Source organism: Pygoscelis adeliae, unplaced genomic scaffold (genome assembly GCF_000699105.1).
Source record: "Pygoscelis adeliae isolate BGI_AS28 unplaced genomic scaffold, ASM69910v1 Scaffold412, whole genome shotgun sequence".
Classification (NCBI taxonomy): Eukaryota; Metazoa; Chordata; class Aves; order Sphenisciformes; family Spheniscidae; genus Pygoscelis; species Pygoscelis adeliae.
In genome coordinates this window covers 247,492-259,580 of record NW_008824190.1, presented here as the reverse complement: position 1 = coordinate 259,580, position 12,089 = coordinate 247,492, and the positions used below count along the sequence as shown (strand labels likewise).

The following is a 12,089-nucleotide window of genomic DNA, read 5'->3' as shown; positions in this document are numbered from 1 at the left end:
TAGCTCTTTACTGCTGTTATCAAGTGTCTTTAAGGCCGCGCTGGCCAAAATACGTTGCTAGTTCTGTATTTTCTGTACTGTCTCCTTCTCTGTTAGTAAAACATCAAAAAGGGTTTGTGAATATTAAAAAGGCGGGGTTTTTTTTCCCTCTTATGTGTTATTGAGGATCGCATGCTTCGCAAAGTAGGTTATCCAAGCTATGGAATACACCAGTGCTACTCACTTTCATGCTTTTATTTATTGCAAAACATTTTTGGTCCTTTCCCACCCCTGTCCTTCGGGAAGAATAGTAATCGATAAATAAATACTTCTTTTGCTTTCAGCATTTGCCCTTCCTATTTGCCGGCTGGGTGTCCATATTACTTAAGACCTTAGGGAGGAGACCTGATCTCAAACTTGCCGCTTGTCCCTTTGTCAAAGGAGGGGAAAAAATGAAGTGTGTAGGTGTGCATGCCTGTGTCTGCCAGTGACGGCATCCTTGGATGTGCTGCTTATAGGAGTGTTGTCAGAAAGGCAGGCAGTGTGTTTGAACTCTGTTTTCCCAACATTCATTGAGAAAGATTTTTGTCACTAGAATGAAAAATGAACGGATTTAAGTTCCCTGTGGTCTACCAGCTTAAGGCCTCCCATGTTTGTGCCATCAGATCAGGTTGTTAGAGTTCGGTAGAGTTGCAGGTATGATGCAAACGTCTTTCATGGGGTCACTTGTCTTGAAGTTATTTTGTTGAGACATTTCTGGGTCTTCCATTTAGCCATCTTGCTTACATGAGGGCCTGAAATAAGCTTTTTTTTTTTTTTTTAAATTATTATTCAGTGTCTTGTTTCTCATTGGAAAGGGAATACTGGTAGCAATTCCCCTGACAGGAATGGAATAACATTAAATTTTCCAGTAGCCTTGGAAATTGCTATCCACAGCACTGTGTGACGGTTTGGGATTTTTCCTTCAAAATACTAATTGAAGTGGGACTCTTACGCCCATCACAAGAATTTAAAAAAGTATATACCAAAATAGGTATGGTAAGACTTCATAAAAAAAATCCAGATTTTCTCAGAGGAAATATTTCTCCCAAGACTGTGTTATATAGCCTTACCCTCCAAGTTCTTGCCAGTTCTGAGCTGGGGCTGGTGGACGCGGCGGTAAGAATGTGTTTAGGAAATTTCTGAATTAACTGAAGGACAACTCCAGAATATGAATGGTTGCATTCCCGTTTTCTGCATCTTGATGTGCCCCTGTCTGTTGAGAAGCATTGCTCCAAGTCTGCCCCTTACCTTGCTGTTTTCCTTGAGACTCAGAATGCGTGTTTTAACATGATGTGCGAACACAAAGTTCAACTTTTTTTACCCCCCGTGGTTTTTTTTACAGTTTTGTATGATTTATAACTTCTTCCTTTGTCCTTACAGGTGGCCATGAGAGCACTAGGTTTTGAACCTAAAAAAGAAGAGATCAAGAAAATGATATCAGATATCGATAAGGAAGGAACAGGAAAAATCAGCTTCAATGACTTCTTGGTAGTGATGACACAGAAAATGGTATGTAAATTTTAAAAGTCAAAGGGAAAGCAATTTTGAAAATGGCTGAGTACCTTTAATCTCCTTTTGGTTTTAGTGGAAGATGAAAGCGCTACTTTAATCTTAACAACAAAATATACAAAAGTTAGAATTGCAAGACAGGGACTACCCTATCTCATTTTTCAAGGTAAGGTTGGAATAATTATGTCATTAACAAGTTTCTGTAGCAATCAGTTTTGTGTGTGTGAGAAAAGGGAAAAACTGAAATCAAGATTTTTATCACAGATTAAAACCAGCTCTGGCCTGCAGAAAGCCGTCGGGAGTATTGACACGTGACATGTGAAGCAATGCACTGTTTTTTCTTTTCTTCAGTTTTAAGACGTTTGCAGATGAAATCTCTGGTTTTAAAAGTCTTAAAACATGCTGAGTAAAACCAGATATTTAACCATGGAAGATCCCAATACTGAAATCCCAAAGACAACTGGCTAGCTATGAAAGAAAAAAACCTCCCCGAAACCCTGAGGTTCAGGAAGCATTGACGTGTCTCTGTCTACCTTCAGTTTTTGCACGTATACGTCTTTAAATTTGCTCTTAAGAGAGTTTCTCGGTCTTTCTAATGCTTGTCTTTTATAACTTTATTTTGAGTGTTACCTGCAACATAACCACTACTTTTTTTCCTTAAACTTATGCTTACTTCTTTAAGGCTGAAAAAGATTCCAAAGAGGAGATTCTCAAAGCTTTCAAACTCTTTGATGACGATGAAACTGGCAAAATCTCTTTCAAAAACCTCAAACGTGTCGCCAAAGAACTGGGGGAAAACCTCACAGATGAAGAGCTGCAGGTTTGTACCTGGTATATGAAACCATATCATACACACACACTCACTGGCTGCCTTTGTCTGTAGTGAAGATAGAAAGGTCCAGATTACACTGTGCCCGTTGAGTAGGAAGGCGGTCACAGAATGTTCATTACTTGGTTTCATATTTACATTCGTGTAAAACCGATGTAAATAGTCGCAGCCTAATTCTGCTTCTGTCTGGGGAGCTGAGCTGTCTCCCTGACTGGTCTGCTAAGCACTAGAGCTAGCAGGAGAATAAGGAATGGGAATCTCTCTCAGTGGGGGAAGGAAGCCCTCTCAGGGTCAGCTTCTAGGTAAAGGCAGCGGTCTCTCAGTTTTAGGTGCTGTCCTCTAGTGTCCCGGGGGACCTTTATGCTTGAACTGTTAGGAAAATCTGCCCCCTCTCTCCCAGCAGAAGTGGAAGAGCTTCTGTCAATTTGTGATTGGGAAATGGATTCTGAGGTCAAAGATGGGTTAAGCATACGTGGCTGTCGAAATTGCGCCAGTAGAATTGCAGTTTTATGGAGTTACGGTGAGGTAAAAGGAAGAACTCTGCTCCAAGCACTTTGTTTCTTCCAGGACAGTTCCTATAATACAACATTTTCTGTGCGGATTTTTGTATAAATATATATAAAAACATACTAGTGTCTAGTTTAGTAAATATTTTGTAGCATAGTAGGTCTGACGTTGAGCTAACCTACTGTTCCCTCCAATACAACTTACTAAAAAGTGGTGCTAATTCTGAATTAATCTAATAATTCTAATCCTAGTCTAATCTGCATCTAATTTCTGAATACAAATATCTTTCAGGAAATGATCGATGAAGCAGACAGAGATGGGGATGGGGAAGTGAACGAGCAAGAATTCTTGCGGATCATGAAGAAGACCAGCCTGTACTGAAACAGAATTTTATTTATTTTTGCACGTGTATATACGTTTGGTAGGTGCCTCACTTTTTTACAGTCGTCTTCTTTTGAGACAGCAGAAAATATAGGTCAACTTTTTTTTTTTTTTAAGTGCATGATCTTAAACTTGTGTTTGGGAACAGTTACCAACTGCTAACCTGTTTACATGTAGCAACGTGGTTGCTTGTTTGTGCTCGTAAGATGTTTATACTCTTTGTTTTTGATACACAAATCACATTTTTCAGTGACAGAATTCAGATCCTTCTCTGACTAAAAACCACGTGTCAAATGATTATGGTTTGGTAAAGAGAGGACTCAAAACCAGATAGTGTAAATCTCTATTTCCCAGCAGTTGAAGGTTTTGGTTTAATGTCTTGGTTTGGGCCCAGCTATGGTGAACTCTTTATATGACGTATTTGCAGGGATCAGCCTTTTATACTCTGTCTTATGGTGATTATCCCCTCCCCTTTTTTTTAGTATGTTCTTTAAACTGAAAAAAAAGTAAGTAAATAGACTGCTGCAACTTATTCACACATTGAAAGAAATCTCTTTGCAAAAGAAGAGGAAAGTTACCAGTGCTGCTGTTGAAAGCTCTGTATGTTTGCAGGAATATTCAGTGGCTGCAAATAAAAGACTTACTTAAAATAAAGTGTCTTATTTTAAGCCATCAGAGTTGTGGAAAGAAGTGTACAAAAATACAAACAAATCCGCTGGTACAGGATGCCAACTGATCCGCTGACAAATAATGAAACACTCTTCCAGTACTTTAAGAGTTTCAACTTGTAAGTTTTAACTGTTAAGTCTTCAAAAGGGCCCTGTTGTTAATGTTTCATCTTTGGGGTTGATTTTCCTTCTCCACTAGTGGAAGCAGTTTTCTGCATCCCAGCAAACAGTGTTGTTAGTTGCTTTGTGTCTGTGTGGGTTGGATCTAAACTTAGAGATTAATTCAAATTCTTCAGCCAGTCCCTGGAATTTTCCCTATTGTATTTACATCTGGTAGCTTTTCAGCCTATCTGATAAGTTAGTCAAAACACTTAATCCCAGAAAATCCTGTATAACTCTCAAAAGCTAGTGCTTACGGCAGAAACTTCTGTACCTTTCCTGAACTCCTGCATTGTGCAAAAGACAAGAGTTGAAGGGCTTGGGAACGATTACTTTCTGTAAGGTAATGAACAGCTTAAGCTGTGGATTCCCCTTCAGAAGTAAGAGTATGGGAGAAAACCGTGCAGCTCTGAGGCCCGGTCTCCCAGGATTTGTGCTCTGTCCTCATTAAATGCTAATTCGGACTGAACATTGCTCTGTGGTTGGGATACTCACCACAGTTCTCTGTAGGGTGTTGTCGAAGGACCAAGGGAACGGTGGACTTCTTGTGCTAGCAAACATTTCTCTCCTCTTCCTGGCAGCTGCTGTCCCCAAACTGGCTGGTCTTGGAGGCTTTCACACCTTTGCAAAAGGTTATGGAAGGCGGCCAACGGGGTGAAAATGATTGGCAGGAGAATCAGCGGAAAAAAGTAATACAGAAAAGAGTGACTCGATAAGCTACGTTTTCATTAGAAACCTGGGTAGAATTGCTGTATTATGCTACTCTGGGCTGTTCTGTCACTGCCAGATGTGCTTGAACCCCTCTTTGCAGCACCACTGCCCTCTGGCCACCAGTGTAGTCTCGAAGGATCTTGCCATGTTGGTGAGAGTGCAAAAATATGCCGGTGTTTCGAAAAGGATGTAAAAAGCCTGAAGAGTTTGCTGAGAAGAGCCTCAGAAAATAGTTGCTGGCTCCGAAAACGTCTTACTCTGAGAGAATTAAACAGCTCAGTCTGTAATGATTATACGATACTACCTGTTTAATATGAACCTATATAAGAAGAACATACCAGCTACCATCTAAAAAGCTCTTAACCTAATGGAGACAAACCTGTCAGCATCCAGGAGCTGGAAGTAAGCTCTTCAACTATAAGAGAGAAATAAAGCATGGCTTATCTTAAATGACGTTTGTTAACTGTGAGAATGAGCTATCAAATACCACGGCAGCGTCTTCAGGTCAAGACTGAATCCCCTCAGTAGGCTTGCTTCAGCCCAGTGCAAGTTGCTGCGCTCTCTACAGCTCCTGCAGAGTGGTCGGATTACACGGACAAATGGTTCCCTCTGGCCTTAAAAACCCATGCCTGGCCTGTTACCTGAACAACCGCGCCGGACACTGGGTTCTTTTTAGTGTCTTCTGCTTGCCAGACTCTGCTATCGCCCAGCCGGTCCGCAGCTTGCCATTCAGGTTTCAGCTAGACGGGTATCTTGTCTGTCCCTGTCGCAATGAAGAATTGTTGCTTCCGGGTTGTTTCTAGGAATTTTCCTAAAGACTGGAAGGGACTGGAAATTGCACCGCTTCCTCTGGGATGCCTAGATCTCGCCCTGGACTCTTTCTGGGTAGGAGCAGTATGGAAGGCTGCTTCCAAAATACTCCATGCTATCATAGCAGGTCTTCTGTTAATACAAGGGAAGAATTTAACCTCTTCCCATTAGACCTGGATGCTAACATTGGTTTGACTCTGCTTTCACCCGTGTCATATTCATGCCCAAGTCTGGGTTCTGACAAATCCTAGCGAAACAAGTGGGGTTCGTTCCTGGTGACTTCGTCCTGTACCTTTCCTCACTCATTGACCAACCAGTAGCACTAAAAGCATCTCCTAATCCAGAGTAAAAGGCAAAAATGAAAGCAGAATTCAGCCTGTGTAAGTAGTGTCATGTTTTATTCAGTAGCAGAACCGTGTTCCTTCCTTTTGCCACCAATTCCTCTGTTCTGTGAGGTATGTGGGGAGCTTTGAAGTACTGGCAAAGATGGATGTGTAAGGAATCTCAGAAGGGGACCGATTCCTGTTGACAGATGATATGCATGTGTCAGGTCAGCCACGAGGCTGACGTGACCCAGGCAACTCCTCGGCCACTCAGAACCAAAGACAGTGGCTGTATTTGAGCCCCGTGGAAACCTGGCTTCTGCGTGCCAGCTCGATGCGTGCCCACACTCCAGTTACTGCCAGTTGGCTGTCAGTAAGTGGTGTGTCCTCGGCAGAACACAACGCTTCCATCGCTCCGGGGTTCTCCCTCCTCAGCAGCCACCGGTGGTCCGGTGCCAGGGGGGAGAACTCCGTCTGAGTAGCAGTTTGCCTGTTGACATGTGGGTGTAAAAGGGGAAGAACGTTATCCGAGGCTCAGTGCCTGCGCTCCAGAGGAGATGGATTCTGTGGCTTTGTGGCATTCAGGCAAGTCTGACCACTTCTCTGACCATTTTTCCGATGCCATCGTAGACTTCATGAATGGGGGCATTGCACATGAAGGCGCTGGTGGTCACCAGCTTGTTCTTCACATCCACGTGAATTTCAGTGACGTGTTTGTTCACATGCTTGCAACCAAGCTCCTTCATGGTCTCAGCAGTCTTCGCATAAGGCCATCTACAAGAAGAAAAGAGAATAAACCCTGTGTGGGGAAGCCGTCGCTACACAGAGCGATTTGACGAAGGCCTAGAGTGAGAAGTCTGTTGATTACAGAGAGATGGATGGTCCCTACAGAAAGCCTGCTCAATAGGATCCAAATCTTTTCCTGTCAGAGGAGTTTCTCCGGGACTATAGAACCAGGAAAAAGTGAGTTAAAAATCTGAAGTAAAGCCAAAATAAGACCTTGATGTTCCACTATAGATGTTCCAGTACTTAACTCTGCCCACTCCAGACTTTGTGTTTAGGTTTGGGGTTTTTTTTTCACCAGCTTCCTACAAGTGACATTGCTTCTGAGCCCTTCCTAGCAAGAGCCATCATAGTTCCTTCCCTGCCATTGGGAGAATTCAGTCACAGCTTTCCCATACGAGTAAGGACAGTTTAACTCCCTCCCGCTCTAAACGCTACCCAGTCTTGTGCAACCGTCCTGTTCCTACCTAGGGTCTGCTTAACTTCGTGAGTCAGTGGTCTGGTGTCTTTCCTACCCTGGGACCACGAGGTGCCTGAGACAGGGTGCTACCTACATTGGGGAGGCAAATAAAAGACTATTTAAAATAGTGTCTTATTTTAAGCCACCAGAGTTGTGGAAAGAAGTGTACAAAAATACAAACAAATCCGCTGGTACAGGATGCCAACTGATCTGCTGACAAATAACGAAACGCTTCTTCTAGGTACTTGAAGAGTTTCAACTTGTAAGCTTTAACTGTTAAGTCTTCAAAAGGGCCCTGGTTGCTAAATGCTTCCCTCTGGAGGCAGCAACTACAGCAGAGCCTGTCTTTGAAGTGGCGTCTGCCTGAGGTAAGAGCGTAACTGAAGGATGGCTTTTGCCTTGTGTTGGAAGGAAACAAGCTCCCATGCCCTTCCGCTACGTCTCTTTGTTCCACTAATCCCTCTGGTATCCTCCTTCTCTGCTCTCAGGCAAGGAAAGGACAGATTCCTCCTTTCCAGAAACCTGAACATCTTCTTGACTCAAAATCTAATTTATTCCTTTGCGATTCTTGCAGTCTTTTGTGCCCCCGTATGGTAAAGTACCCCCATTACGGAAAACTGTAAAAAGTAAAATCAGATTTCTAATTTTAACGTGAGACGTACATTGTAAGTTACAAGGGGTACATCAAAACTTCTGATTATTTAATTTATCAGCCAAAGTTAATTTAATAAATGCATAATGTGGGTCATTCGTTCTGAGAAATAACATTCAACTCATCACGAGACTTCAGATATCCGGGCAGGATAGTTGAGACAGGGCGCTACGTACACTGGGGGGGCATTGCTGATTCTGTGATGTTCATGGTGTCGTTTCATATCGGCACTCCAAGGTTACTTACTTCTCACACTCTGTGTCATGACCCACAGTCAGCTCGCAACCTGGGAAGATTTTGGCTGCCAGCACTGGGGAAATGCAGCACAGGCCAATGGGCTTTTTGGCAGCGTGGAATGCCTTCAGGACGTCCTCCACCTCTTTGGAGACGATGCAGTTCTTGCCTTGGGTGGCCCAAGTACTCAGGTTTTTAGCCACTCCAAAGCCACCTGAGAAAAGAGAAACAGATTAGACCAGAAGATTAGTACTCCAGGGCAGGATTTTTTCAGGTATTGCTTACTAGAATGCTGAAATGGATTTGGTGGATGACAGCATTTGTCTAACGTTGATAAAAGAGTTAAAACCAGACAAGCTGAACCTTTGTGAGCTGGCTGCCAGGAGATGAGACGTCAAAGCACCTTTCTTGCTTCCGTACAGAACTGAAGCAGAGAGGTATTGGGTGTGTTGGGTACTGTGTTTCACCCATGAGCTCTTTTCTGAACTGTGGTGGAGCATGCTGACAAGTTTTTACTTGTCTCTTAATCCTTGCTCCAGGCCTAATCCATCCCCGCTGAAATCACATGGTCATACTTTCACTAAAGATGAATTGCCAGACTGACCAAGCTTTCGGCTTTTGAGCCGCCCCGTCTCTGTCCCAGCCTCTTCTCCTGATAAGGAGGTAGGCATGTTGGTGAGGGAGGGGATAGTTGTACATCCAGAAAAAAAAAGCTCAGTAGATGGTACAAAGGATAATTCAATTGGCAGTTACCATCTGCCCCCTCCTCTTGGGATAAGCTTCTGCATTGCCGTGTTCTCTTTTAATACAAGTCCAAGCTAGCATGCCAGCACAGATGGAACTGTTCTTCCAGTCCCTGCTTCCAGCCTGTCTTCTTCCCCGGTGGCTCTGCCCAGTTCCTCTCCAGCCCGTGACTCCCATGTCATCCAAGGCTTATGGCTTATCTAAGCTGTTCCCAAGACTTCGGGCAAGCAGACCCCGTCTGCCGTCCTACCTGGTATGATTAGGGCATCCAGCCCCTTGACATCCAGCTTAGCTAGATCCTTGATGTTGCCTCTGGCTATTCTGGCACTTTCAACTAGCACGTTGCGCTTCTCCTGAGTTGGCTGTCCTTTCACGTGGTCCACCACATGCATCTGGTCAACATCAGGAGCATAAACCTCTGCCTGGGGAGAGGGGGGAAAGGTCTATTATCCTTCAGTCATGTATCCTAAACATGTTAAAGATCATAGGTAGCGAATGAAAATGCTTGAGTTACTTTGTTAGGAAAGAACTTTGCTGATGAATACAGCGACTCTCAGGCTCACCTGTATCTGATACTGGCATCAGGAAGGCTATTGTCATAGGGAGGAGAAAGAAAGAAAGGTCTTTTATAGCTTCTGCACAGGAACATTTACCCTGACCTTAAAGGAATGAGGGTGTTATTAGGTGAAAGCAAAGAAGCTAGCCCACACTGCTTGTTTTGGGGCCTGAAGTGCTGGAGAGGGAGCAGTGACTCCTTACCTCCCTAGGAAATGAGGTGTTCCAAGAGCCATTGGTGAAGCCATTTCTTAGAGGTTTCCATCTGCATCCCAAGCAATCCCCTTCCCTGGGGCAGCCCCAGCCCTGCCCCAGCTGCCCCCACAAAGCCCGTCATCCCCTATGGCTGCTGACTACCCAGCAAGCTGCTGTCAAACCACATGCCCCCCTCAAAGACAGGGCTTTGAGTTTCTTCTCCCCAGCCACTGTTTTCCCAAAGCCAGAGTATTTCTTTTTCTGGAAAATGCCTTCAGAACTGTTTCAAGATCACATGCAGTAATTAAGAGTGGAGGATGACAGACAGAGGGGCGATAGATTTTGGGACTGCACAAGCTTTGCAGTTCTGGGCCCCACAATTTAAGAAGGATGTGAAGGTACTTGAAGGCGTCCAGAGGAGGGCAACAAAGCTGGCGAAGGGCTGGAAGGCATGTCCTCTGAGGGGAGGACTCTGGGTTTGTCTGGTTTGGAGAGAAGGAGGCTGAGGGGCGACCTCATTGCTCTCTACAGCTTCCCGAGGAGGGGACGTGGAGAGGGAGGTGCTGATCTCTTCTCCCTGGGATCCAGGGGCAGGACGCCTGGGAAGGGGTCAAAGCTGCACCAGGGGAGGTTTAGACTGGACGTGAGGAAGCATTTCTTTACCGAGAGGGTGGTCAAACCCTGGAACAGGCTTCCTGGAGGGGTGGTCGATGCCCCGAGCCTGTCAGTGTTTAAGAGGCATTTGGACAATGCTCTTAATAACATGCTTTAACTCGGTCAGCCCTGAAGTGGTCAGGCAGTTGGCGTAGATGATCGTTGTAGGTCCCTTCCAACTGAAACAGTCTATGCTGTGCTACGCTGTGCTGTGCTGTTCTTCGTTTCCTCAGGCAAGCATGACCAAAAAATAAACGGCGGGGGTTGAAATAACGCCCGAGTTTCTTCCACTAGAGGTCCCTGCCGATCAAGGGATGAGTGCAGGACGGTGCTCCCATCCTGCCAATCCAGGGTATGGCAGGAGGGCAGCGACCGCAGCAGCTCCAGGAGAGAAGAGGCAAAATTATAGAGAGTGGGAGAAAAGGTTTGGACAAGTCTCAGCTTTAAGCCAAACAGAGAATACACACTTTGGAGGCTTTGGAATTGGGTGGGCTGGCTCTGCAGCACATGTATATCACCACTGTGCCTTTGTATTTAATAGAGCAATTCCAATTTTCCCAGGAGAACACCTCTGACCCAGATTTTTGGGTGGCTCAGAGCTGAGGGTCATGTCTCCCTCCTCTTCCAGTCTCGCGGAGTGGCTATCGTGACTAATGGCACATTAGAGCGGCTGCTTTTTTACCCCTATTCAAGTTCAACTCTCAAGAACTTGTCTATTTCCAGTTCTAATCTTCGGGGGTTTAAAAAGATGAATTTCAAACAGCCAAAACCAATAGTAGTCTTTTAAACAGAAATACCAAAGCAGTAAAGAGGAAGTGCAAGCCAAAAAGAATAGAGAATGCATTTGGGAAAGTTTGTTCCAGAGTTTGGATACACTACTCAACACAGAGCACCAAGGCAATCTCCTCGTACAGCAAAGCTGTGAGAGCGAAGCAGAGACCAGGGAGTTCTCCGCGCTCGCTGTAGCAGCTCCTACGCTGTGCCGTTTGCTTTGACTCCAGTCGCTTATGCTTTGCCATTACCCCAGCAGCAACGGGGAGCTTGTGATTTGTCCGGCAAGCTGCAAAGCTCCTTAGAGACGAGTATCTTCTGCAAGAGAGAGAGCTTGAAAAGCAGAGCCGGGCAAAAGGAGCCAGAAATGGGGCAGGAGCCTGCCGGGGTGCCTCTTACCTGTGCCCCCTCCCTGCTGAGATGCACCAGCACAGCAGAAGACTCATGGATCTCACTCCCGTCGTACACCCCACAGCCAGCCAGCACGACAGCCACTCTCTTTCCCATGGTCACAATCAGAGCAGGAGGATTCCCTGGAGAGCCCAAAATTGCTGTGCGTCTCTGTTCACTGCCTGGAGCCTTTTATAGTGCGATCCCTCCCCCAGGAGCAGGTGGGGCCAGGAGGGTTGGGCTGAATTTCTTACTGGCAGGAAGGTTTTATTTCCAATGCCACAGTCAGGGCATGTAAATATTATTTGTTTCCTCAATTGACTGCTCCCTTGCAGATCTTCTTCCCAGCACGTTGTCTCCAAAGCACCCCCAGCTGACGTGACCTGTTCAACAGAGCAGCTGTGTTTGTCCTTCTCAGCTGTCGATTTTCCATTCTATTTCAGGCTAAAGTACCCCAGTCTTTGCCCATAAGATGGTATCAAAGGGAGCCTGCCTGGAGCAAGTATTCCAGCCAGCGCATTCCCCTCTGTGCCCCATTTTTTAAAACCCTACACTGCATAGGCAACCTCAGTCTTTTAACACCAAGATTTCCTTTTCTGACCTTAAATGTCCTTATGCTCATATCCCATCTCTCAAGATCAGAGGTTCTGCACCCAGTTGTAGTTGTTTCCTGGCCTTTGGGTCCTGAGGTTACAAATTAATAACTTGATTCTTCATCAACAGCACCATCTCT

At 45.1% G+C, this 12,089-nt stretch overlaps 2 protein-coding genes across 2 annotated transcripts in view; one reads left to right on the top strand and one right to left on the bottom strand.

The window, feature by feature from the left end:
• The window catches only part of LOC103925900 (centrin-2), a gene marked incomplete at its 5' end in the record, with an annotated part of 3,837 nt that extends 334 nt beyond the window's left edge, over positions 1–3,503 (top strand). Inside the window, 3 exons of the mRNA XM_009334702.1 lie at positions 1,402–1,530; positions 2,213–2,350; positions 3,158–3,503. Of these exons, the coding sequence (XP_009332977.1) occupies positions 1,402–1,530; positions 2,213–2,350; positions 3,158–3,247 (357 nt within the window). The remainder of the gene's footprint in view (positions 1–1,401; positions 1,531–2,212; positions 2,351–3,157) is intronic.
• Positions 3,504–6,485: 2,982 nt separating this feature from the next.
• Positions 6,486–11,509, bottom strand: LOC103925886 (ES1 protein homolog, mitochondrial-like). The gene is made up of 4 exons (XM_009334685.1): positions 11,366–11,509; positions 9,042–9,213; positions 8,060–8,261; positions 6,486–6,692 (listed from the first exon to the last, which is right to left on the bottom strand). The coding sequence occupies exons 1-4, from the start codon at positions 11,471–11,473 to the stop codon at positions 6,500–6,502; spliced, it is 675 nt and encodes a 224-aa protein (XP_009332960.1). The 5' UTR covers positions 11,474–11,509; the 3' UTR covers positions 6,486–6,499.
• Between the last annotated feature and the right edge of the window lie 580 nt (positions 11,510–12,089).

Coding starts and splice junctions, on each gene's coding strand:
- LOC103925886 (XM_009334685.1), bottom strand. CDS start 11,473: ATGGGAAAGAGAGTGGCTGTCGTGCTGGCTGGCTGTGGGGTGTACGAC. Junction 9,214..11,365: donor TCAGCAGGGAGGGGGCACAG/GTAAGAGGCACC, acceptor CCCTCTCCCCAG/GCAGAGGTTTATGCTCCTGA. Junction 8,262..9,041: donor GGATGCCCTAATCATACCAG/GTAGGACGGCAG, acceptor CTCTTTTCTCAG/GTGGCTTTGGAGTGGCTAAA.